The 26,865-nt window shown below is 40.1% G+C and overlaps 1 protein-coding gene across 2 annotated transcripts; it reads right to left on the bottom strand.

Annotated features, from left to right (window-relative positions):
* Positions 1 to 145: 145 nt before the first annotated feature.
* On the bottom strand, positions 146 to 26,250 carry LOC120633778 (prostaglandin E2 receptor EP2 subtype). Of its 2 annotated transcripts, none has more exons than XM_039904125.1 (7): positions 26,032 to 26,250; positions 14,892 to 15,419; positions 12,672 to 12,848; positions 10,973 to 11,156; positions 8,525 to 8,754; positions 2,340 to 2,522; positions 146 to 1,146 (listed from the first exon to the last, which is right to left on the bottom strand). In XM_039904125.1, the coding sequence occupies exons 2-7, from the start codon at positions 15,204 to 15,206 to the stop codon at positions 1,018 to 1,020; spliced, it is 1,218 nt and encodes a 405-aa protein (XP_039760059.1). In that variant the 5' UTR covers positions 15,207 to 15,419; positions 26,032 to 26,250; the 3' UTR covers positions 146 to 1,017. The 2 variants fall into 2 exon arrangements, with proteins under 2 accessions (XP_039760059.1, XP_039760060.1); XM_039904126.1 differs by lacking the exon at positions 26,032 to 26,250 and adding an exon at positions 21,027 to 21,088.
* Positions 26,251 to 26,865: the final 615 nt, after the last annotated feature.

The raw sequence follows: 26,865 nt of genomic DNA on the forward strand, positions 1-26,865 counted from the left end.
CCTCATTTAAACTGCCTACTTCATCAGATTGGAGCACGAGCACTGTCATTGTGCTCCAACCATGGGCGTAAGACTTCTAGGGCCAAGAGGGTGATGGCCCGGGGCGACAAGCTGTGAGTGTTAGGGTGTTCCTATGGGATTGCAAGCGGACGAAGCCGCTATGCTCTATGCTGTGTTGGATATTATTGTGTATATATATTTTTTGCTTTTTCTATTAATTTTGGAGAGGCCAAACTTATCGGGCGCTGAATCTTTAAATACGCCACTGGCTCCAACCGCGAGCAATCTAATCTGGATACATGTAGCAATAGCGCTTTGGGAAAAAAATTCTAGGCTGTATAACATAATGCGTGGAACGGGAATAACAGAAATTATGCGTGGTTCCAGCCATTAGTATTTGGTCTTAGGTAGGTACTTATTAGACAGTTAGGGTACGACGCAACATGTCATAGTATTTCTAGAGCTCCGGTAGTTGGAGCATTAGACACTCGGTACTTCACCCAGACATTGGACTGTGCTAGTCTACAACTCATCAGACTGTATTATATACTGTTAAGTCCCTAAACGATCCATTAATTCTGTCTGTTGTACACATTTATTTAATATGTTACTTTCATATACAGGTATCTTATTTGTAAGCTCACTAGTTATACCTAAATCCCTAAAATACAATAACATGTTTAGAAATAGTGCTTCTTCCAAGAGATAGTAGATTTGGTATAAGATCGCAATTTCGCTTCAGCGAGACAGATAAAAGAATTATGACTAGACTATTCATAAAATATAAAATTTTCTTAGGCGGATAATCTGCAGATAGCGACAAAATCAAATAATTCGCAGGGAGTCGTATTTAGGCAGCGCAAGGCCGTGGAATTTGGTAAACGTTTACAGTGGCGTCTGTCGTTTGATACCTAAGAACGATGAAAGTTGATACAATGATAGCAGTCAAATGTAGAAATCAGCGCCAGCACAGGCATCTGCATGTCTGGAGTCGCGCGTCGGCCGCTCGCGCGCGCGTCAGTCGCCCAACTTGAGGCACACGGGCGGGCGCAGCGGACGCATCTCCGCGCCGGAGCTGTCGCTGACCAGCACTGTCTCCTGTGGGCAGCACGACGTCTTCATTGACTCCGTCGATGTCTTATGATTCTGGAATAATAAAGACAAAAGTTTTTGCATAGTGATACTACTCCATGAAGGATTGACCATTCGTAAGTCTCATTTAGAAGTGAACTCTGGAGGTAGAGGAAATCTTGATATAAATATCAAATCTCAAAGAGGATACAAATACTACGTAGTTATCATAGAAATCTTAGTAAGATAAGATATTATGGTTGGTATCAACAGAACTGTACCACCTCAATTGCACAAGGAATTTATCGGCCCACTGAAATAAAAAAAATCTATATCTTACGGCTGGTAGACGTAAATTATGAGACACTAATGTTAAGAATTGATAATACTCAACCTAAAATACGTTTGGGCAATGCATACGCGCAAACCTTCGCTAAGCTTTGTCGATCACCTCGAGCGTTTTCAAAACGTTTCAGCTTTCCCTTCGAAGTGGTCGCGGAATTGGACTACGTTCTAAATGGCTACTACCGACGACAGGTTGGGTCGTTAGGCAAATATTTAAATTGCAAATGTATCCATTGTGCGTTGATGTGAGGCGGCGATTAATGCTGGCTCGCCAAACGACGCACAATGTGTCATTGTTCGCGCACCTAGAGCGGCGTTAAATCGTTACGCGCGATTTATTGCTTCCACTCCACTCATGGGCGCTAATCTGCATATTGATGCACCCCAAGAAACTAAAAAACATCAGCTCAACACTACGAAGTCTAAGAACAATGATGTATTAATTTTTCTTAGACACAGCAATAAAAATAACAGGTGAAACCAGTAGTAAAGTAAAAAAAGGCATATTTCATACTTTCCGGCCGGTAATGAGTGGATGATGACGATTATGAACAGCTGGCACTGAACGCTAATTTAAAAAAAAAAAAGTTAATGAAAACGGGGGCATCAACCTGAAAGCCGCATTACTAGTTTTTTCTCTATAATTTTTACGCACACTGTTATCCTCTGACATGGTGTCATATAACTCATAGACCTTCTTTATGCTACCTACTTTTGCTCTTTATAGGTGCCAGCTCACGATTGTTGTGATATGGTTATGCTGGAGAACTACATGTTTTTTTAAAATTTAATTTCACTTTTCCCGATGTGTGAGTAGCGCTGAGAGTAGCCCTGGGTACAAATCTACTGTTAAAACGTAGGGTTTGCAACACTGTCTGTAATACACTGAGCAGTGTGAAGCGTGAGCGATGCAAACTCCTCACCCGCTTGAAGCAGTCCGCGATGGAGTGGCACAGCGAGCCGACGCTCGCGTGCTGGCGCTGGCGCATGAGCACGTACAGCACGGGGTCCAGCACGTAGTTGAGCAGCATCAGCGCGTCCGACAGCTGGCTCAGCACCTTCATCCAATCAGTCTCCTCCATGGACAGGTACAGCACCGACGTCACCTGCACGCGGGAGCTTTCGGATTATTGTCATCGACATTATCATATCAACTAATAAATTTAATGAAGTTGCAAACCGCCTGTTCTAGACAAACTACTAAAGTGGAGTGCTTTTTAATGCTTTAAGATTAGTCTTGAATACGGTTTCTATATGTTCGTAATTCGGATAAATTAATAGCTGTTAAAGACTTGTTATTGAAAGATTAAGATCGTCGCACTGTTCCCGAGAAATCGATCGGGTGCGGTCCAACGAGGCGGGGCGACCTGCAGTGACAATCCTAATTAATTGCGAGCTATCATTGAGCTGATTAGTCCCAATAATGTCTACTCAAACTAGTTGACTACCTACGTATTTATAAAAAGGTACGATACTTTTGTTTTTATATCTATAAATAAATACACCTACTACGTCAATAAATACATCGCCCCAAAGTAAGCGTAGCTTGGCTATGGGTACTAATATTTTTATGAATAATATACAGATAAACAGTGTCTGGGACACTGAAAAAGATTTATGTTTATCACACAAACATTTTCCAGATGTGGGAATCGATCCCACGGCCTTGGACTCAGAAAGCAGGGCCGCTGCCCACTGCGCCAATCGGCCGTTAAATTTTATTCGAATTAACAACACAGAATAAAAGAGACAAGTTAGGGCTTGCCGAAGCTGAAGTGGCAATGGGCGGGGCACATAGCTCGGAGAACCGATGTACGTTGGGGTTCAAGGTGCTGGAATGGCGACCTCGCACCGGTAAACCCAGCGTAGGTCGACCCCCGACGAGGTGGACGGCGAGTCGCTGGGAGCCGCTGGAGGCAAGCCGCCCAGGACCGTAGAACTCCCTACAAAAGACCTATGTCCAGCAGTGAATTGGCTGAATTGATGATGATGAAGTTAGGGCTTGAATTTGATCTCACCTCTATTACCTATTTGGAGGAAGCAAACTAAACAGAAGCGGATTGATTTTTAAGATCAGTTTAAAAGCTTACACCTTAATTGTTTTCTACGCAGTATTGGCAAGTTCAATAACCGACATTCCTTAAATTATTTATAGTTACCTACATGTATAAAAAAAGGTTATGCTTTAGCTTGATATAAGACCCTGACAAGTAACTTATCGAGACCAATATCGTCAGCGTCATCAAAAGCTTCAAGCTTCCACTGCAGAAGTTTAAAAAGCGTCAAAGCGTGACGCTTGCTATGAATTTCCTTTCTTTCATCCAACCGCCTCTAGACACCATTGTCTGTTGGCTAAAGATTGACCTGATCCTATAGATATTATCTCTGTTCTAGGCTGTTCTTTCGTAACAATTAACTATCCTGAATCAAAATTAACTATCCTGATCCTATATGCACCATTCACACATAACCGGTTTGGTTCCATTGTACTGCCTCGTTAGTTTTGTGGTTAGCATGTTCAACTACAGATCATTAGGTCCTGGGTTGGAATCCCGGGTGGGGCCAAAAAAATGGTATTGTGTATTTTTCGTTAAAGAATTTTCAGTACCAGTCCGAGGTTGGGAAATTGATTAGTACCCCGGTTATTAACACTTGTGATTATAGACGTTACAGCCCACCAAAACGCATAAGACTACGGTGGTGAGTGTATGCTCTAAAACCTTATCTCCTATAAAAGACGCGGCCTGGGCCCAGCAGGGAGGCTACATCACAATGCTACATAGCACCGCAAAATATCTGCTCAATCGAAAAAAAAACGTGTCCCAAACATTCTGTACTGGAAATACAAATACGGGCAAGATAAATAAAATCTTGTGAAAACAAATCGTTAAAATGTAATGTAGGGCGGATCACTTCGCTGTCAGATATTAGCCGCGCGCTAATGAGCGCATCACGGGCAAACATGGGGGAGCGATAGCAAGTGCAGCCGGGGTATGTTATGACACCCGGAAAATAGGGAGGATTGTTTTCTACGCTACGTTGCCATTGGCATCCAATTGTTGATAGCGACCATTATATCGATATATAAATTGTTATTTGTTGGATAAAAGCAATGATTTTGAGTCGGGAGTTTTCGGGAAAACGTAGACTGTTAATTTTTAGTTTAAATCACATAAAATCGCTATGTAGCGATAAGGCCACCAAATTGTACTCTCTTGCACTGTATTTATATCTCTGTAAAAGTGTATTCATTCATTCATAAAAAATTCAACTCGCTTATCATGGGAAACCTACTTATAAATTGAGTTTCTCGATATTCGGTTTAGGAATAAGAACAGGAATTACATACAACAAGATGTTTAGGATGTCCCCAATCCAGAATGTTTAGTTTTGCATTTCTTTAATGAATTTATTTGATTAAAATACTCCATCGTACTTTGTAGGTAGGCAATGCAGTTGGTATGTTACCGAATTTGATTAATATATCATACTTTATGTTACGCTACTTTTTCGTATATATATATTCCTAGCGGACCCGGCCAACGTCCTCCTGCCTTTTATACGATTTAAACTAGTTTATAAAACTCTAATTGGTGTTATTTTCCCCAACGCCAAATTTTTTTTTTAGACTAATAAACCAAGCGGATTGTCCACCTGATGGTTAGTGTGAATCCATCGCCTATAAACAGAGCAGGATATGATCTCTATAGCTCTGCAGGATATGTGAGGAGCTTCCTGCAAAGTGTCAATCATGAGGCGTAGATGTTAAGTCTCTTGCGACTGTAATTACGCCGGCAACCACCGCGTTGTTCAGATCAGAACACAACAATGCTGCTTGGCGATAGCAATAAGCGGTAGTACTTCCCCGGAGGAGCTCTGTCACATACAGCTGTACTACTACTACTGTTGTGGGCAACTAGTTATTTTGGCAGTAAACCCGTCATACCATAGCACGCCTAGGATGGATTGATAGCGACTGCCATTTATCGAAACAATGAAATATTTCGCCGGCCATCGGAACACGTATCGCATACAAATCACTTCCCACTATAATTATTGTTATCGTTCATTTAAACACAAAACACACGGAACTGAATAATGTTCACGCACGCGTTTGTTGTTCCTACTTATAATGCGAGCCTGAGTTTTTGGGTTCTATTCAGCAATTGATAGTAATATTTTGTTATAAAAACCATCAGAGAAATATATTTTGTATCAGGATTGTTGATTGATGATGATGATATTGGTCAAGTGGTCATCCAATATGCGGGAGAGTTCTGTGTTTTGGTTTCCGTAAAAGTCATCAGAATCTTTACAATATTTGGATAACAAAATTATGATAGCAAAATCAAACCTTTCCAATAAACAAATAAGCGTTAAAATCAGTTCAGGTCTAACAGAGTTATATGACAGTGAGATCAATACACAATTTCAACCCCTCATTCTGAAGGAACCCTATTGGTTTTTAGGATATGATATATCCTTTACATTACTCATATTTATATAAACTTATAATTGCAATCAAAACGGGTCTGCCGTTTTTTCGTAATGCGCAAAAAGAACGACACACAGATAACTTAATAAATAACTGTTTCGGGTTCTAATTAAATGTTAAAGCTTTTCCTAATTAAATTTTTCTAATTTATATCTTTAAAGTTCAGGAATCAAAAAGAAAATTCAAAAGCAAGGAAGTACTTTTATATAAAAGTATAGATAGATAAGTTTGGTAAATCTATTCTATCAAAGTAATGCAGACAGTCTTCGATAGTTTTGAACAGATTCAATAGAATCAAATAGGATCGCATTCCTACAATATAATAAAATGTTTATTTTTATTATTCCCACGACGTGCTCGTCGTAAAAATGTTTACGTCAGTACACTCGCTAATTGAAAAACAAAAATAGCTCCGTGATACTACGATGCTGACTGGAATATTGATGATGATGATATGGCTGTGGGTAGCCATCCTCCATTGACTTAGTGAATGATTTAGTGCCCTGCTAAAGTATCGTGTAAGCAAAAAGATTAAAAACAATTTCCTCGACAAAAAAAAATCAAATTTGAAAATTAATTCTTTTCTAAGGAGGTTCTTCTTTGTTTATGAATAAACTTATTATTATTATTTATTTCAAGTAGGCCTAACATAAGCACTTTTGAAACGTTAAGTCTGTCTGTTTGTAGTGACCCAACCACCGGTCCGGAAGGCAGATTCCACTGAGAATTGGAGAAGAACTGAGTTATTACTTTGAGATGTCAAGTCAGTATATTTGTAGTGACTCTACCACCGGTACAGCACACAAATTCGAACAAAAGAAGCTTGTGATAAACTTTACACGGAAATATATCATTTATTTAATTAACAAAAAGAAAAAAAAGTAACCCATTGACGGCCTACTACAGGGCTCGGGTCGCCTCTTGCCATTAGAAGGGTTTAGGCCATAGCTTTTGAGATCAATTTGGAGTACTCAGCCGTGCAGGTTTTCTCACGAAAACCAAGCAAGCACAAAAAAGCTCACTGCTTTTTTGTGGCAGAGCTCGTCCTGGGAAGCCACTGCTTACTGTTTTGGGACGTGTTCCTCGTATTCCTTGTATGCCCAGTTACTTGTTGATCTGTCTATAGGTGATGGTTTTGCACTTACCATCGGTGGATCATCCGCTTGGTCCGTCAATTATTACTAATAAACAAGATTGGCAGTGACTTTAGGTATTAAGAACGAGAAAAATCAAGACAAAGAGTCGTCGTACACTACTTTACATTCTTAATTAATGCTTGCAATTATGAATATGGAGCCCCAAGGCTGTCGGTCATGTCGATGAGGAACTTAGTAGCCGACACGCGCCAACACCCCGCCGACACGCCGCCGGAATACTAACGACCCATCCCATTAACAAGTTCAGTGATACTGATCTATTAACTGACTCGGCGGTGGTTAGGTTCAACTTTGGATTCCATGGTACTGGTTCAGTCATGCCTAACTTTGTGCCGGCGGTTATTTTTATGTTAATAGTTTGCGGACCAAGCAGATGTTGATAAGTGGAAATCCATCCGCCCTGTGTCCATCACAGGCGCAGGTGTTAAGCCACATGTGTCTGTAATTACACCGGCTAGCCCTTCAGACCGGATTTGAGCAATGTTGCTAAGCGGCAGAGATAAGCATGGTGGTGGCAAGTACTTCCCGGACGAGTTTTAGCTGTGGTTTCAGGGTAAACTGGTATTGGGGTAAATAATCACCATCAGAATTTAAAGCCTCTTGTCTGATAAGAGACCAACGACTTCTAGTTTTATTTAGATGTAAGAAACAGTTGTAGAGTTCCTGAACCTGCTGTTCTTTTTTTTTATACCAGCCATTTTGGTATCAGCCAATCAGCGGGATGGTACAGTACCTGCGCGAAGCTTTACCCGCAGCTAATTTCCGCGACACATATTAATAATAATAATAAATCTTTATTGGGTAACTAAGACCGATCTACACTATTATACAACAGAATAATTAATTTTAAATATACAAAATTTGTAACTTTTTGTATATTTCAAATTAAATAAACAATTTTCTGGCATTTTCTCCAGGCAGCTCTACATGGAGCTTATATAAAGCTTGTAAATAAGAGAGTCGTATCTATTTATTAATGCTTTTAGAATGCCGTTTCTGCTCACCCACGTTCTTATCATCAAGAATGCTATTTGTTTCTGATTGCAAATGAGGACAATTTGAGCTCTCTGATACTCTATTTCTGATACCCACAATAACGTGGTAAGCCATAATGTCTGAATCAAACTATTATGTTTATTATTTAGCATTTGTCACCGGTTTCGGGGTCGCAACCCCGCACCGACAAACGTAGCGTAGGTAGACATAGGACAGATGAGTCGCTGGGAACCGCTTGAGGCAAGCGGTCCAGGACCGTGGATTGTGGAAGACAAAATGAAGAAAATCTCGAGTACCAGTTATAAACAACTTAAGGATAGGCATTGTAAGAGTTATAGAAAGCCTACCCTCAAGTATTTATAACTCATACTCGAGATTTTCTTCATACACTCTATGCACGCCACTTAACTCCCCACAAAAGACCTATGGCCTATGTTGTAATGCGACGAGGAGAGCTCACCATCTGCGGCAGCCAGCAGCACATGAAGAGCACGGACAGCGCGGCCATGAGGCGGCTGAAGGCCACCTCCTCGGGCGTGGCGGCGTTGCGCAGCGCGGGCCGCGCGCAGCTGCGACGCGACACGCGGCGCGGCGCGGCGGGGCAGCTGCCGGCGCGCGGCGCGGTGATGGCGTACAGCGCGCGGATCACGGCCGCGTTGCAGTACACCAGCAGCGCGCACAGCAACGTGCCTGACAGAACCGCACACGACCAGCATTAAAGCATCACAAACCACTTTAGTCGTGTTTCTCGGACAGTTACTTCACTCCCGGAGACGTGCGCGGGAATTTGAACCAGGGTAAGCACAAAGCAGTGAAATGGCATAAAGGATCAAAATCCTCATCTGTTGCCAGTTATAGCTATATATTACCTTTTGTGCATGTATGAAGTGCACGCCACGCCACTTAAGAGTTGCCAACAATTATTTTACCTCTAAAATTCTTCTTTACCGTAAAATGGGAAAAGTTTGTGAGCTAGCAACATAACGCGGGTGTGAAGACGTACGCGAAGCGTTTTCGCGGTTTTCGCATGACGGTTCTGTATGTTCTTAATTCACAGAATTAAGAAAGTTCAAACCTTACACAGTTTCACTGACCGATTTTGGCGACGGTGCTCAATCTTCAAGGAGATTTTCTAAGTACGCTAGAAATATTTTTTTTTGACTTGATGATGACTTTACCACCTGATATGGTAAGCAGGAAAATATCACGTCTGAATAGAGCAACACTTCACAGGCAAGGAGCACGTCCTGCGACATGCCGCTCTGTGCCCATCAATTTGTGGCGAGGGCCTCGTGTGCCTGTAACTACAACGACACCCACGCCCTTCAGACGGAACACAGAATTGCAACAATGCTGCTAAGCGGCAGAAATAAGAGTGGCGTGGAGTCTTATGTTTATCGCGTGCAAGGTAACTGTGATATGTATGAAATTGAAAGAGCGCTATCTAGTGACAATATTGAGAAACAATGTAGTCACTAGATGGCGCGCTTTAACAAGGTAAGAAATCTTACACTAAAAACCCTGTGCAGAAATCTACTCTCAGAATGAGAGTTTCTCGTACATATAGGCGAAGCCCTAACCACTAGTCTAACACCACTAAATATATAAAATTTTTAAAAGAACTACGAAATAGTATTGAAACACCCAGTAAAAATATTAAATCAAAAGTAGTATATTTATTTTTTCTAACAAACTGATTCAAAACATTGTAAGAGTCACATGATTTTAATTTTGCATGTGATGTTAGGGCTGTTACTGATTTTTCACTAAAACACAAAACTATGGCAGTGGTTTACCCAAATACTATTAGGTTTTCAGTTTCATAGATTTGTCTCAAAGACAGTACATGATGTACATCTAAATTCTGTGAAATATTATTTCGGTTTTCATTTACACGTTGTATAGGTAATAATACTTCTAAACTAAGATTATCACAAAGCCTAGGAAAGATAAAAATGTGTGAGAGGGATATACATTTTTTCCTTTCCCCATTGAGAAACTATCGTCTGTCCATGCTAGAGGCTTTGCACGGCAAGGCATATAGGCAGGAGACAACTATTATATTATTATCCCCTGACAAGGGATGAAAATTAACGAGTCCACCTGCCAAAGCGCGGCTACAGGGAATAGGAGAAGTTTATCCCCGTTTATACACGTATGTTATTTGGATATTATATTCAGTCACTTGAGCGCCAGTGCTCGGAGAGTTAACTAGGGAAGAAGACAACATTTTGACGTTTTCCTGATTTCGGGGAGAGAACTGTCTCCTGGCCATTTTAGCCGTGCAGGGCGCCTTTAGCTCACCGCATTCCTGCGGATCCCGCCGCCCCTCTGCACCACATCCGCGCCAGCTCCGTAGTTTCCGCCAAAGCTCGCGCTCGGCGCACGATCCCACAGCTATATTGACTTGCTGCATAAATACGTGATGACGTCACGTCCGCTCGTGTGCGCAGTTGTACACGCAGCTTGTAATAGCCGGCCGACAATGTAAGGACATCATACTTGAGATCTTAGTAGGTCCGAGATTGGTATGCTCACAATTGTGTATTCGTTTGCGACTGTCGAGTGGAACTTCAAAGTAAATTAGACCTTATATAGGGCTGAAGGCAAAGAGCTATTACACCTATATAATACTGTGTATTGACTGGTCCATTGAACATATAACGCCGACTTAGTGGTGCTAAAATGTTAATAGTGCACCAGGTTGGTGTACGAGATAACCTTGTATTTAAAGCGAGTTAGGTCATCGTATTAATGACCACAATACAACATAGTTCATTCGTAGTGAAATCCCTACAAAAGTCCTATTTCCAGTAGTGGAGGTCCAGTGGTTGAGATAATGATGATGATGATGAATAAGGAAGAATGTGTGGTGAAGGTTGTTAGCCCGTTCAAAGCGATGGCTCACCGAACATGACGTAGAAGACTGCGTAGCCGAAGTCGAGGCCGTGCGTGGCCTCGCGGTAGCGGCGGCACGCCTGCTGCGCCGCGTCGTAGTACAGTCCCACGCCCAGCACCGGGGCGCACGTCAGCACCGCCGCCCACAGCCACGACACCAGCAGCGCGCCGCAGATCATGCAGTACGTCACTTGCTGCAACACGGGCCATGTGGCGTACGCAGGGTTATTAGTAGCATAGCTTTTTGTGGCAAAGCTTGTCTAGGGATGTACTATCGCCAACACTGTTTTGGTCTGATGGGTGTTATGACAGGCAAATGGGCCATGACGATTTAAACGTGATCAAATCAGAAATAAGGAGATCAATAGAAGATAAAGTTAGCTCAACTAACGCACAGCTGAAGTGGCCTGGGTGGGGCAGATAGCTCGGAGAACCGATAGACGTTGGGGCCCCAAGGTGGTGGAATGGCGACCCCGCACAGTTGAACTCAGCGTTACCTATACCGTATACGGGGTGCTCCCAATGAGGTGGACAGACGACACGTGATGATGATGATCATGATGATAAACCGACTATCGCCTAGTTAAGCGGTGGTAGCCTAGGTTAGAGCTTCGCCATACCTTTCGGGGTGACCGAGCTACCTCACCTCGTACTGTGCGTTTTATAATTAACCGTTATATAACTTTGCTTTAACTTTAAAGGAAAACATCGTGAGGAAACCTACATGCCTGAGAGTTCTGCATAATGTTCTCAACGGTGTGTGAGGTCTACCAATCCGCACTGGCCAAACGTGGTTAACTACATAAATCCTGGATGAAAGCGGCACGCTGAGCATTCTGAGCGGAGACCCGTGGCCTTTAGTGAGCTGATAATGGGTTGATAACGATAAGCCTCACACCGCACTGTGTAACGTGCTCCTTGCATGCTCTGGTTAAAGGCGATGGTTTTGAACTTGGCACAGGCACAGGCAGGCGTTGTTCAAATATCTTATCTACTTTATAGAAAGCACTTTCTGAACGTATAGACCATTTTTTCCATGGTAGTGATATCGTGATAAGTGCTACATTCATAAATTGTGAATAAAGTCTCACACAACCACTAGTTATTACAAAATCAGTTTGCCACTGTAATTCAATTAGGATTGTAGCATGTAAATGACGGATACATAATAATTAAAGATCTGAGTGATAGATAGCCAGGCGAGTCTAGCTAGCTTATAATGTGGGTGAGTTGATAATTGTATGCGTCTACGCATAAATCTATGAACAGGCAGTGCCAGCCTCCGTCCGCAGTGCCGAGTGACTTGAGAGTGTTGCAAGATGGATTTTGATTATATCTGTGACAGTCCCTGTCATGCCCATCGAGTCGTCATGCTTTATTTTCGCGTTGAATTGTGTTACTGTGGCATATCACAGGTATACTGAAAAGTTCTTTTATATATTTTCCCCATTATTAATTGTTATGGGATGATTTAAACTACATTGAAGCTAGGAGCGTTCCAAAGGCACCGTGGTGTAAAAAAGAACCCATAACAAACTTACTGTATTTTTCGTTATAATCTCCTAAAATCAATCCCTACGTATATTGCATTGTTATAATTGTCTGTGGATAACAAGACTTTGACAATGTTACAATGCTTTAAGCGATGGTACGAAGCCTTTTAAATGTCTTCGTTACATTGATGAAAGGATGTTACCCTGATGAAGTACCTTCTGGTAGAGGAAGGGGCGGGTGAGCGCCAGGTAGCGCTCCAGGGCCATGGTGACGGCGATGCACACGCTGCCCACGCCGAACACGCGCAGCGCCACGCGCGCGCCGCAGTAGCCGCGCGGCACGCTCGCGCCCGCCCAGCGCTCCGCCCACAGCATGGCGGCCAGCATGCCCACCTGCGGCACAGCCCAGGGGTCATGACTTCCGCTTCACTTTCCGCGGGCTAAGTTCACAGCATGCATCTCTAACTATCTCTGCTTCAACGGTGATGGAAAACATCGTGAATTCTCAATGATGTCTGGGCTGGTGTGGTGGACTAGGCCCTAAGCTCTTCTTATTGTAGGAGGAGACCTGTGCTGTAGTGGGCCGGTAATGGGTTGGTATGATGATGAGGCTTAACACCAACACTTACGGCTGATGGTAGGTGGCACTTTGTAAACCTACCATTCTATTTTATTCGGTTCCTTTAAACTCGATGTCATGGTGTTCAAAATTATGTTGTAGATGAAAAAAGTATCATACATTGACTCTTTCGATACATTTATATTTTGTACAAGATTGGTATTTATTGCAAATAGTCTGATTCATACATTGTGATATGACACATGCTAGTACTCACCAGCGTCTTACAAGTAGGACTATCTGGGGCCTGACGACATTTCGCTAGAATATCTACCGTTGCAGAACCTGTTCCATGCACATGCTCTATTTGTTTTACGCAAGCTCTAGAGCCTAGCCTACCTAGGTAGTTAATTTTAGTGTTACTTTGTGCTAACAAGTTTGTCTTTCCTTTATGCTTTCTTTTTAGTCCACTACACGTTAACCCTTGACTGAAATCTCACCTGGTTTAGGGCTAACCAGTAAGGGAGTATGGCAGTCATACCCCTCATCGGTATCTATACGATATCGCTCCAGAACACTAAAACGCGGCCAAAGCCTCCCACGAGGCCAGACCAGAGAAAATTAAGAAATTATAAATTTCCATTTCCTGCCGAGAATTGAACCGGGACCTTCTACTTAAATTTACTGGATCACCACTGCACCCGCGGGTACTGAATAACTAGTTAGTTGGAAGGACGGAGAGTAGTGAGTTCTTAACCGAGGAAAACCAATGGTTCCCATGGCATATGTAAAAACTGTAATAAACACGAACACGGACACCTCGCTCTTTTCATATTGTTACGTTCCACCGCGTATATACTATGCGTCAGGTTCTATGCGATCTATTTATATTTTAGACTTTATGAGGACAGAAACAGGCATTTATATAATATGTCAGATATAGTATTTTTAGGCTCCAGGCAGTGGCGTGCATAGAGGGTATGCACAGGGTATGCAAATGATATTAAATGAAGAAAATTTCCAGGACGAGTTATAAAAACTTAAGGGTAGGCTTTTTGTAACTCTTACAATGCCTATCCTTAAGTTTTTTTTATAACTTATGAGATTTTCTTCATTTTATATCATTTGCACCTTCTGTCATTGGCTCCAGGCCATTAGAATTGTGATACTTATAAAAAGAACGGCATTTGTGTTTTAAGGTTTAATTGTTAGGCATTATTATCCTCATGTCCCACAACTGGGCGCAGGCCTCCTCTCTCATAGGACGGAGGGAATTACAGCTCCAGTGCGGATTTCCATCTTTATCCTAAGAATCTTATTCTTCTTCTGAAAGCATCTTTAAAGAAAAGAATTAGCTATAGTTTAGTTTTTAACTATACCAGACTAGTAGATGTTTATGATGTAGTCTACCAATCCGCACGGAGCCAGCGTGGTGGACTACCCCCTTCTCCGGGAGGCGACCCCTGCCCTGTAATAGGCCGGTAATGAGTTGATGATTGACATGTTGCCCGCAAAGTCATTCGCGGTTTTTATATGTTTTTTAAACTAACAAAACTTTGTGTTTTTATGCAGTGTTATGACCGCGAATGCGCTAAGGCTTCTCCGCTACAAATCATCCCATCATAGAAATTATCGTTGCACGAGTTCTTTCGTCCGCATTTATCCCGAACACAAATCCTGGAGAACCGTTTGTTTTCCTGGGATCAACAGAAGCCTATATTACTCTCTCAGTCCTTTCAACTAACTTTACGCCAAAATCAAGTTGATTGGTTGCTTGGACAAACAAATAAATAAACACACTTTTGCATATATAATATTAGTAAGGAGACAAAGAAGTACGGATGTCTGTTTAAGTATACCGTTATCTGAGTTCTTACCAAAGCGACCAGATCGTTGACAGCTAGGGACGTGAGAAGCAGCAGATGTTTCCTGTTCCTCACGCGTCGCTCCCCAATCCTTAACGCAAGTATCGCCGCCGCGTTCCCGATGATGCCCACAGCGTACGCCACCTTCAGCAATATCCTCAACATCCCGAGACTGCTTCTGTGCGGCGGATGCAGTGCATCAGTGGCGTTCAGAACCACTGAACTAAATGTGTCGTTTAACAATTCAGGCATCGTGGAATTAAACATATCCCCAACTGTCGTGCTGAAATTGTATAGCTCTGCGGTAGCGTCTGGTATGTTATACATTTTGTTATTTTTTTCAGGAAATGTTTTCACTGAAATCTGTGGTAATTCGTTAGGTTTGGTAAAGCATTGGTGTTATATGCTTCGTTTCGTATCGGATTGGTGTCGTTCAGAAGTATATTGTGTGTCACTTATCTCTACGTGTCTTCGTTTGTGACACTATTTGAAGGAATGTAGATGTAGGGACCTCGTTATTGCGTTGCTTGCGAGATCACTCTGGAACAATAGAATAGAAACATTAATCATCAATAAGGTTTGACGATTTTCCCTCTGGAAGAAAGGTAAAAAAACATCTGGTGTTAGGGCCAGGCTACCAGATTTAATTTCAAATATGAGGAAATCATAAAGAAGACCATTCTCAAAATTTACTTTTTTCGCATTGTTTCTCGCACACGCCAAAGACAAAACTTTGTCGCCAACTGTTGAAATTCGTAGAATCAAAGTCAAAAGTCAAAGTAAAAATATCTTTATCCAAGTAGGCCCATAGGTGGCACTTTTGCTGCGTACATGAGAATTACACGGTAGTGAAATGATGGCGATAACCACATTAGTTAACTTAAAACTAAAGCTACGAGGGTTCCAAACGCATCCTGGTCTAAGAAGAAGCCCACAACAAACTTAGCCGGGTGTTTTTTTTGTTATCACCATCTCAGATTGTCATTTAAAATTATTTTACTTCGTTATAAACAAACTCTAGTGCATGGGTTTTGTTTACACATAAGATCACACTCTGTACAGCTTGTATGCAAGTTGCGTCCCGCAAACAACATCATTACAAGGATCACATCAAACATAGTTAGTTATTGCTTTAGCCATTACACTGTTGACAAGGCCGGGCGACAATCAGCGCTAATGCACAAACACTCACAAATACCTAAGCAAATGAAACACCACAAACCAACTGGGAAGGCGTAAACGCACTTTAGACACACGACGATACTAAAGGCATGACAAAACTGCGGCGTTCAACTTGCGCCCAGTGCACGACCAATCACCAGAAGCGCCCGTTAAAGCAAGTCTTATGATTGGTCGCTCGCAGGACGCAAACTTCAACGCTGCTAAAGACTCAGGTTGAATGCGGCGTTGTAGCCCGCGCTCAAATTCATTTTACTTTTCAGGCCCTTTACCGCGCCGCGTAGCTTGTAAGGTTTTCTATTTGTAACATTAATTGGTTGTTGGGGAATCGCCGAGGTCAACCTTTATACGAAATTCATCACAATCCTTTCAGACGTCCGTTTTAGTGACAGTAGAGCTTATTTATTGCGACAAAGCTCGTTCGTAAAAGTCCTGTAAAGCACTAACTTGTTCTTTCCCTGGCTTCCCGACTAACCTGGCTAAGTAAAGCTCATGGGCTTGTAAAGTTAAGTCACAATTGCAGGCCCATGAGGCTTGAAACCTTCACCTCAGGGCGTTGAACGGCACTTTCTAGGAGGTGGCCCTTGCATACTCTACAAAGAGTTGATCTTTTTATATCTGCTAAGATCTGCTAAGTCCGTCAATTATTACTACATATATAAAAAAAAAGTGTGTGTACTTATGTACACGCGTTGGAAGTTATACTTCTTTGGCGTATGGAACATAACTAAAATGCAGAAGTGATTAACGATAAATATTAAAATTAATCAAAAATATTTTATTTTAATAAAAAAGGTTTTATTAACGTTATAATATTTATTTATTCACACTGTTTGTACTGTTACGAAACACGTGTTCCAAATATAAAAATACTAGAATATACAACTTGAACATAGTTATCGATTTTCATGCCACCTAGAACTAACTTTACGATGTAGAATCCAGGTGTCGGTGTGCGCGCGCAACGTTAGAATTTACTCTCATCATCTTTCTCCATCGCGCCAAAAGAAGTATAACTTCAAAAAGCTATAATTTTAACATGAAGAGGTACTAACAGAATTATGCGCTTAAAATAATAGCCACAGGAATCGTGAAATATTCAGGGAGGACAATATAAGCTATGAAAATAAAAAAATTAATCATTTCATACACACGCATTACAATAGGTATTGGGGATCACTGCAACTAATGGCCAATACCATAAATCCTGTTAAGGCCTGCCAAAGTTTCGTTTCCGCGAAGTTCAATTTAGTACTGTAAAATGTAGTTATATGTTTCAGGCAGTTTTCTCTTTTGTATAGTGCTTTTGTAAGTATTCGAATATATCGCTCCACAAAAGTTAGCTTTCGTTAGCGCGAGTGGGTACCCTTATCTCGATGGTTATCTGTTTATGGCGGTGTAATAACGTTTATTTATTACTGCGTCTAATTTGGCGCGTCGCTACCTCTTTTTGCACTTTACGTTACATTTGATCGACGTCAAAAGGGAGTTGGGTACCTATTCGACGAATGTATGTGTTTTTTTCTCGCGCGGTATAAGCGTCTTATAAGTGGGCAGTCTCGGGTTCCATCCGCGACAGGGACAGTTTGGAATTTATAATTTTTGAACACCATTGGTCTGGACAGGTGGGACCCTTGTTCTGGAACAACAAAGACGCATCACCTAGCGATTTAGGGGGTCCGATACCGATGCCGAGTGACACAACTATCGCAGTCGGTTTCGCCTTAGAATAACTGATCGGTATATTATACCTTTACCATTCTTTAAGTATAATAAGTGGTAAACCGGTGATAGCGCATTGGGTAGGAGTAGTACCTGCATGCCTGAGAGTTCTACACAATGTTCTCAAAGATATAATAAGACCAACCCTTAAAAAAATTTAAAAAAAACAAAAAAAAGGGTCATCTTTGCTTCTACTATCATCAACTGCGATGGCCAACCCGTCTGCCCAGCGTCTGGGCAAACCGTTGGGCCTTGGGAGAAGGCCTTTAGTCCAGCAGTGGACTGTTGTAGCCTATTGATTGATGATGAAATATTTTCTTAGGACTAGATCCACCCTCCATGGGCATTTTTTTTGCATGGGAAACGTCTGCTGGAACTCTAAAAGCATAATCTTCTTTCCGCTGACATATATTATAACCCCTGACTTTTAGTGACCCCTTTATGTATACACAGCTGATTCTATGGTTACCACTTTTGTCCAGATATTTCTCTAAATATTTCTCTAATGAAGCGGTGATAGCGCATTGGACAAGAGCTCGACTTCCCTTTCAGGGGTCTGAGTTCGAATCCCAGCACGTGTAACTTTTCTAAGTTATGTGCGTTTTAAGTAATTAAAACATCACTTGCTTCAACGGTGAAGGAAAACATCGTGAGGAAACCTGCATGCCTGAGAGTTCTACATAATGTTCTCAAAGTTGTGTGGAGTCCACCAATCCGCACTAGGCCAGCGTGGTGGACTACGGTCTTAACCCCTTCTTATTGTGGGAGGAAACCCGTGCTCTGTAGAGGGCCGGTGATGGGTTGAAGCGATTATGATAATGATGATCGAAAAAAATTGTCGAATAAAAGTTTATCATTATTACTGTTGCGTCAAATAAGGCTAAATACCAAAAAGATCAACTTTCACGTCTTCTTTCAGACTTTCAGCTAACACGCATACAAACATTCTCCTATTATACATACACAGCGCACATAAGTATAGGATATAGCCATCCCAATGAAATAATGTGAAATACTAATAACCAGTCGCAATTAAACCTTGACAAAGTGCATACGTATTTTCTTTTAAACTATCCACAACCTGCAACAATTATAAATACTGAAAATATCCCATCCTCATAAGGGGATGGTAGGTGGGGGTGGTTATCCCCACCTCATCAGCTTAATAGCCTTTTTCAAACTAGCCTTCTAGTAAGGAATATTGATTAATATTTACCTAAATTACCTACTCCGTTCAAAAAATTTCCGAAGATTAGCTTTCACAAATAGACAAACAAGTAATGGGAGCGCCTGTTATAGTATATGTTTATATTATTACTAGCTGTTTTTCACCCATTTCGTCCGCGCGTATTGCAAGTCCAAGTTGTTTTACTGGGTTTACTATACGTCTTTTCAGCAACACTGTGCCAAAATCAAGATGATTGGTTGCTTAGTTAAGGGAGGACACACAAACAAACAAACACACTTGCGCTTCTATAATATTAGTTAGGATAAGTATCACGTTCAACTTATTATTTACATACTGTTAGACACAATACGCCTTTGAAAGAAGGGTTCAGGGCTTGACCCACCGCGCTGTTCTAATGCGGGTTGGCGGGCTTTACAAATTATATCACGAGATTTATTAATCAACAGGTGGTTTATTCAAGAACTCAAGAACAAGAACACAGCTAGACTATCAACATCATATCAACAGGGCAAGGATCTCCTCCCACAATGAGAAGGGTTCAGCCGTAGTGCGGATTGTTGGACAAACTCTCAGGCATGCAGGATTCCTCACGAGGGGTTTCCTTTACTCCTTTAATATTTCAAACGCAAATAACTAAGAAGTTAGAGGTGCGTGCTGGGATTAAAACTCGGCTTCCCGAAACTTTAGCCGAGGTCCGAACCACTGACCTTTCACCGCTTCTATCAAAGGTACATAAACTAAGCCATTTAGTCCCAAGTAACGTTTAAACATTAAATTACAAAAAAATATATATATGCATTAAAGTTAATTGGGTACCCATCTTCGGGTAAAGGCCTCCTCCATCTTGCCCCACTGCACTCTATTGGTGGCGAGCCCCGTCCATGTTGGCCCTGCGACAGCAATGTCGTCTCTCCAACGATACAATTTTAAAAAAGTATGTACCTTTGATACATGCGCGCGTATTGTATACTACTACTACTATATTGTGTACTTTTTTAAAATTGTATAGATTTTAAATACGAAATGGACGGTGTAATATGTTGTAACTGAGGAAAACGTGAACCGTCCGAACACTGATTTTTGATGTAAGCCGTGGTGATGTAATGGTCAGAGGTTGTTGCTTCAAGTCATAGGCACCTTTGAGATTTACATGTAAAACTATTGCACGCCTCATAAGCGAAGCGTTGAGGTGGGTATTACTGTCAGTTTACGCACACCGAGTGATTCTCCAACTTAAAATGTCACTTTTTTTATTCTTTATTGCTTTTATAAGTAAATATAAATTGACAAATGTAGTATTATAGTTTATTTTAGGTTATATTTATAAAACAATTATTTTAAAGAATAGATTACGTGAAATTATATAGTAGGTATAATAAATAACCTCGTGAACGTTAGAGATCATGAAAAAAAAAAGACAAATGTTGTGATAAACACTATTTTGAACACTATTTTTATTTTTTTATATTTTAACTAATTAAAAAATCGTTTAAAAAAGTTCCGTCTTGGACGTCCGTGTGTCTTTATGTGCGGATCCCGTATTGTGGTCACGATAACGAGCGAAATACTTCACTTATCGAGTTGTGTTTTTTTATAGGCTTCAGTATTTCGAGGAATAGAAGCTTATTACTTTTCGCGGTATAATTAGATGTAGTTTAATTATTATCTAAAAATAATCTCAAAGTTATTGTAATGAATGAGATTCTGAGGCTTTTTGGATTTTCCAACTATAACTTATAACTTGTCGGTATCCGAGCTACTTAATGATGTAAAAGTGCGGTGCTAAGTCACTACCTACATCCGCTAAGTAACTTTTTTTATTAATAATTGACCGACCAAGCAGATGGCCCACCCGATAGGCGTCTATAAACAGAGCAACACTTCACAGGGCACGCAAGAAAAATGTCCTCAGGTTGGTCCACCAATAACCACGCCCTTCAGCCTAGAGCACGGCATTGCAACAATGCTGCTTAGCGGCAGACAAACAAGAGGTCGTAGTAGTTCCCCAGAAAAGCTCTCTCACATAAAGCTATTCGTTTTTACTTCTTAAAACTTACGTGGCGTGCAATTGGCGATGTCTTGTCGTGGAGCTTATTGTGACAGCGCTCGTCCGGGGAAGTACTATCGTAATGCTTATTTCTGCCGCTAAGCAGCAATGTTTCAATGCTGTGCTCCGGCCTGAAGCGCGTGGTTGCCGCTGTAATTACAGGCACATGAGGCTTAACACCTACGCCTCAAATTGATGGACACAGGGCAACATGTTGTAGGACGTTCTCCTTGCATGCCCTGTGAACAGTTGATCTGGATATAGGCGATGGTTTTCCACCTACCATAAGGAGGTCCCACAAAAAAAAAGGAGGTATCCTTGGCTTTGGCTTAGCGTTTCAGGTGTCTAAAGCCCTAAATGATACAGCGGATGTGACATAATAAAACTTTAAAGATTAGTTTGCTACCAACTATGAGTTACTACTATATGAGTTATTTCTTTAAAATCCTATTAGAAGGATGCCTTATTTGTTTCAGGAATACACACTCGTTCTTCCATTAGACATCAGCTTAAAACTAAGCATGTCTTTTGGCGTAAGAGGTTGTATGTACGTTTAATTATGACAATTATTTTCCGGAAAAATTACCTGACCGAAATGGAGAGTAACTACTAGTAAAGTAAATAATGAAATATGACTTGAGTACAGCCACCAATTTTTTAACCTAACCTAATTATATAATATTTTTATAACCTAATTATATAATATTTACTGCGCTAGAGACGTGACAAAGTGCATTGACCCTTAGATCCCTTTTGCTGTAGTTAGGGGGGACCGGCCGGTGCATTTGAACGTGTTCTATCCATAACCTAACCTAACTCCAGTTGAGTTGTTCACGTTTAGAAAATAATTATTAAATTCATTTGCTTTCCTGTTACATTACTTCCTTAACATTATCCTGAAACGTTTATTAAATTTGTCTCATCATATTGTGTACTCATGACTGGATCTGCGATAGTAGCCCGAAGATATCCTTGTAGTACTATAGGTTGGAGCATAAGGAAACTGCTACGAATCTGCTCCTAATAGTAGGAGAAATGAGTAGGTGCATGTGAAAGGGGGATTTTAATGCCGTTCTTATAAACTACGTTTACAACTAAGTTCTAGCCAGTACAATAACACCACTTTATTCATATTAAATTCACTTTTACTTTTCCACGCCCTCCATATTTATTACTTCAATAATCTGTCATAGAGTAGACAACAAGAGTATAACCTACATATTTAATTACATATTTAAAGTATCCTAGGCATAAATCACAATGTGTAGCTCTCTTCTCTCTACGTTTTATCTTCGTTCTATCTCATATAACGTAATAAGCCTAAACGTGACGCGTCCTTAAAATATTATTAAATAGAAATGCCGTCTTAACACTTGAAAAAAACGTGTGTGTACTTATGTACACGCGTTAGAAGTTAAACTTCTTTGGCGTAACAAGATAAGAATCTTTTCAAAAATGTTATCTTTCGCCTTATTCTGCGTTTGTAGAAAAAACTACTCTAACAATAGAAAAAGGTATATTGAAAGATTTATTGTAACGCTATATCTAGTAACCGCACTATCGGAAAACTAAGTTTCGGCATTAAAATATGAGGTTTTGACGTGACAACGTCTTATAAATTGGTTTGCCGGGTGACACTTCAAGAAACTGCGTTACGCTCCGCTCACGTTATGCGCTCACAATGAGAGCGAGTGAGAGGCACGCGTCCCTTCCACTCGGGCATGGTTAGCCCGCCTAAGAGCGAGAGAGACAGACATAAAAAGTGAAAGGCACGCGTCCCTTTGTAGTATACGCTGTTTCATTGTACGCAAATGTATTGCAAGTTATTGTATGTATATTTGTATATAAATACGTATGTATGTGTAAAGGTAAAAATAAAATTTTGTTAATATGAAATTCAGTGCGAGATTCTTTGTATAAATTAATGTTTTAAATATAATTCTTTGTATAAATAAATGTTTTAAATTGTTACTATTATTTCATCCTTCTTCCTACTATACGAATGAATATTCACATTAAAATTATTTTACCACTCAAAGTCGTTGTCACGTAAAACTTTCGCCCGTATACCGACTTTACAGGCAACCAATTTTTTTTGTTTGTACAATTGAATCAATTAAATCACCAGAATAAGCCCGCAAACTTTGACAATTCAAAGTGTGCAGTGTCAAACCTTTTATTGAAAAACAAAATTGTTGACTATAGCTAACTTCAGGGTGTCGGTTTTTCGTGACGGTGTGCGCGCGCATCGTAAAAATTTACTCTCATCATTTTTCCCTAACGCGGCAAAAGAAGTATAACTTCAAAAAAGTTTTCCTGTTGTAGCTATCTCACAATGTCACTTTCATAATAGTGTTATTGTACTGTGTAGGTAGTTGCGTATTATTCAATTCCAAACGCTCCAGATTCGGGTCGCAACGTTTTAATATTCTATCGTCCTCATATTGCCTGCTATCGGCATTACAACATAATATTACAATTACAAATTAGGTTTAAAAATATCCTATAACGATATTTTTAAACGGAATTCACAGTTTCGATATTCAACTTTTAAAACCTGCTGCAGTATAAAGCTTGCTTTCACATCATAATCATCATCATATAAACCCATCACCGGCCCTTTACAATGCACGGCTCTCCTCCCAATGAGGGGTTAAGCTTACTTTACTTATGATACTACTACAAATTTTTTGACGACGTTACATAAAGGTTTTAAATTTGACGGGTATGTTTTTTCATGATTTTCTTAACTGTGCCTCGTTTGTCTAGTAGTTAGCATGTTCGACTATATTACACGAGGTCCCGGGTTCGAATCGGGTCAGTAATCGTTAGTTACAATTTTTTATATATTATCTGTTTGTTATCCATGTTCGACTCCAACACTACACCGATTATGATGAAATTTGGTAAATAAAGTTACATGAGCTAGCTGGCTTGGAGATAGGAAAGTTTATTCCAGAAAAGCATCCGGGTAACGTTCTTGGGGATTTAGAAAATAGTATTACCCACGCAAGCGTATCGTGGAGGCGGGCATAGGATACATTTTACCCTGGGATAACTTTTTTTTTTTCTTTACGACAACTTCACATCTAGCCCCAAAGTAAGCGTAGCTTGTATTATGGGTACCCAGATGACTGATCAATATTGAAACCAATCATGTTCATTACACAAAATATATTTTCCAGTTGTGGGAATCGAACCCACAGCTTTGGACTCGGAAAGCCTACTGTTCCTGCGATATTTAAATATATGCGGACTTCGTCACGCGTAACAACTGAATAATAGACTTTACATACACTTTTAAACGTCTGCCTGAAATGTTTCGTTAGGGTTTTAGTGAATAGAATATCATAACTAATTCTGGACTACGGGACTCTAACCGTGATCTTGAATTTTTTCGTTAAATTTTGTTCGCAATATTTCTTTCCTTTTATCGAAAGTAGGTAGTTGTGAGTCGGCAATTATATTACTCAACAATTAATAATTTAAAGGAAAACCACAGACAAATCCATGGTAAAAGTTAATGACAGCATTTGTTGAGTTTTGTAAGTACTTAGGGTTTTAGTGAATAGAATATCATAACTAATTCTGGACTACGGGACTCTAACCGTGATCTTGAATTTTTTCGTTAAATTTTGTTCGCAATATTTCTTTCCTTTTATCGAAAGTAGGTAGTTGTGAGTCGGCAATTATATTACTCAACAATTAATAATTTAAAGGAAAACCACAGACAAATCCATGGTAAAAGTTAATGACAGCATTTGTTGAGTTTTGTAAGTACCTAAGGTTGCCAGATTTACCGGCCAATAGTAGGGTAACGGAGTACGGCCTTAGTAAACAAGAACGAATGAATTAAATGATTTTACTTGTATTATAATTAAGCGGTGAAAGCCTAGTGGTTAGGACTCCGGCTTCATTTTCGGAGGACCAAGTTCGAATGCCAGTACGCATCTTTTTTTAAGTTATGTGCGTTTTAAGTAATTAAAATATCACCGGTGAAGGAAAACATCGTGAGGAAACCTGCATGCCTGCGAGTTCTCCATAATGTTCACAGAGGCCTTTTAGCCCCTCCTCATTGTGGGAGGAGACCCGTGCCTTGTAGTGGGTAATGGGTTGATATCATGATGAAGATCATGATTGCCAAGTACCACTCATCGCCTTTACTGTGCTCTACGTTGTAGGTTCAACATAGATTTATTTATTTATACACTTTATCTGTACACCACAAATAGGAAAAAAAAAACAATGGGCACAACAATAATAAACTTAAAAAGTAGGATACATAACAATAATAAACTCAAAGGGCGGCCTTATCGCTTACTAGCGATCTCTTCCAGGCAACCTTAGGATAAGGAGAACCAATATAGATTATTGCTTGACTAATTAAATGGACGCAATATGAAGGTATATGTTATAAAATTTATAAATAAATAACTAAAATATCAGAAAAAATAATAAGAATGTATAAATATGAACTTGTTTGGTTCGTTCAAACAAAAATAAACATAAAATATCAATTTATCAAAAAAAGAGCTTGCGGTGATTAAATTCAACAAATTCTTTTACTTTTCCTATAATCCCTAGATACTAATATTATAAATGTGAATGTAAGTTTGTTTGTTACGCTTTCACGCGAAAACTACTGAACCGATCTTCATGAAACTTTTTATACATATTCTTGGAGGTATTACAAATAATATACTTTTCATTGAAAAAAAATTACATAAGAAAAAAAAATGAAATAAAATCTCATATATGACTATAGGTGTAGACTATGTAGCAGTACGCTGCCTCCCAAAATTACGCGGGCGAAGCCGCAGTGCACATCTAGTAAGCTTATAAAAAAGCTATATTATAAAATATTAAAACCTTCGATTTCGATGATTAAGACGTGCTTTATTTCAGGTGCGATGAATTATTAGTAAATATTATTCATAATACTTATTTTAAATATTAAATTAATACCTACGGGAGTGGGAAAAAAGAACATAAAAAAAGCATCAGACAGTATTTACCCAGAATATAATCAGCGGTATATTTTGCGGATCCAAAAAAAAAACAAAACGCTCACAAAACACAATAAATGTCTTCGAGTACCCTCCAATAAGTAAATTGTCTATATTTTGAAAAAAAAATAAAAAGATCAATATTGCTACGAAAAGAAGTACGATGGAAAAGTTCGCAAATATAATTTCCGCGACTTCACAGGCTACGATGCGAGAGCGCGAACACGAGTGCGCCTCTATCGAATTCCGAGTCGACTGTTTACTGTTTAGTGTTTACAGCGCTGCTACAAGCCCACTGCAGCTTCTGGGCTGTGGCTATTACATCAGGGCGGTTATTGCTTATTGATATTGATTAGATAAAGAGCCGGAATTATCTTAATCACTTAACTGATAAACGATATCCTAATGGCGAGGACTTGGGACCGCTGACACGCAACTCAAAAAATTCTAGTAAGGGTTAATTTAAATCCCACTAATTTTATAAATGTGAAAGTTTGTACGGATGGATCGATGTTGGTTACTCTTCACGCAAAAATTACTAAACCAATATGACTGGATTTTGGAATAAATATAGATGGTTGAAAATAGTTCGTAGTTAGTATGTTTAACTAAAAAATATGTGGTTTATTGTTGGTGGATGTGGTTAAGCCCGCAGTTTGGAAGTTCACAGGTCAGTCGCTGTAAAATGATACGATAATGTCCCATCTTCGGTCCCGTCCACTCTTATATCGTTAGCTTGTAATTTTCCTCCGATAGGTATAATTGCAATATATGTGGACAATTTACTAAGCTATGAATGGGACAAGCAATTCCAATCCATTGGTTATGATTTCTTGGCCTGAT

Source organism: Pararge aegeria, chromosome 22, assembly GCF_905163445.1.
Source record: "Pararge aegeria chromosome 22, ilParAegt1.1, whole genome shotgun sequence".
NCBI classification, from domain to species: Eukaryota; Metazoa; Arthropoda; class Insecta; order Lepidoptera; family Nymphalidae; genus Pararge; species Pararge aegeria.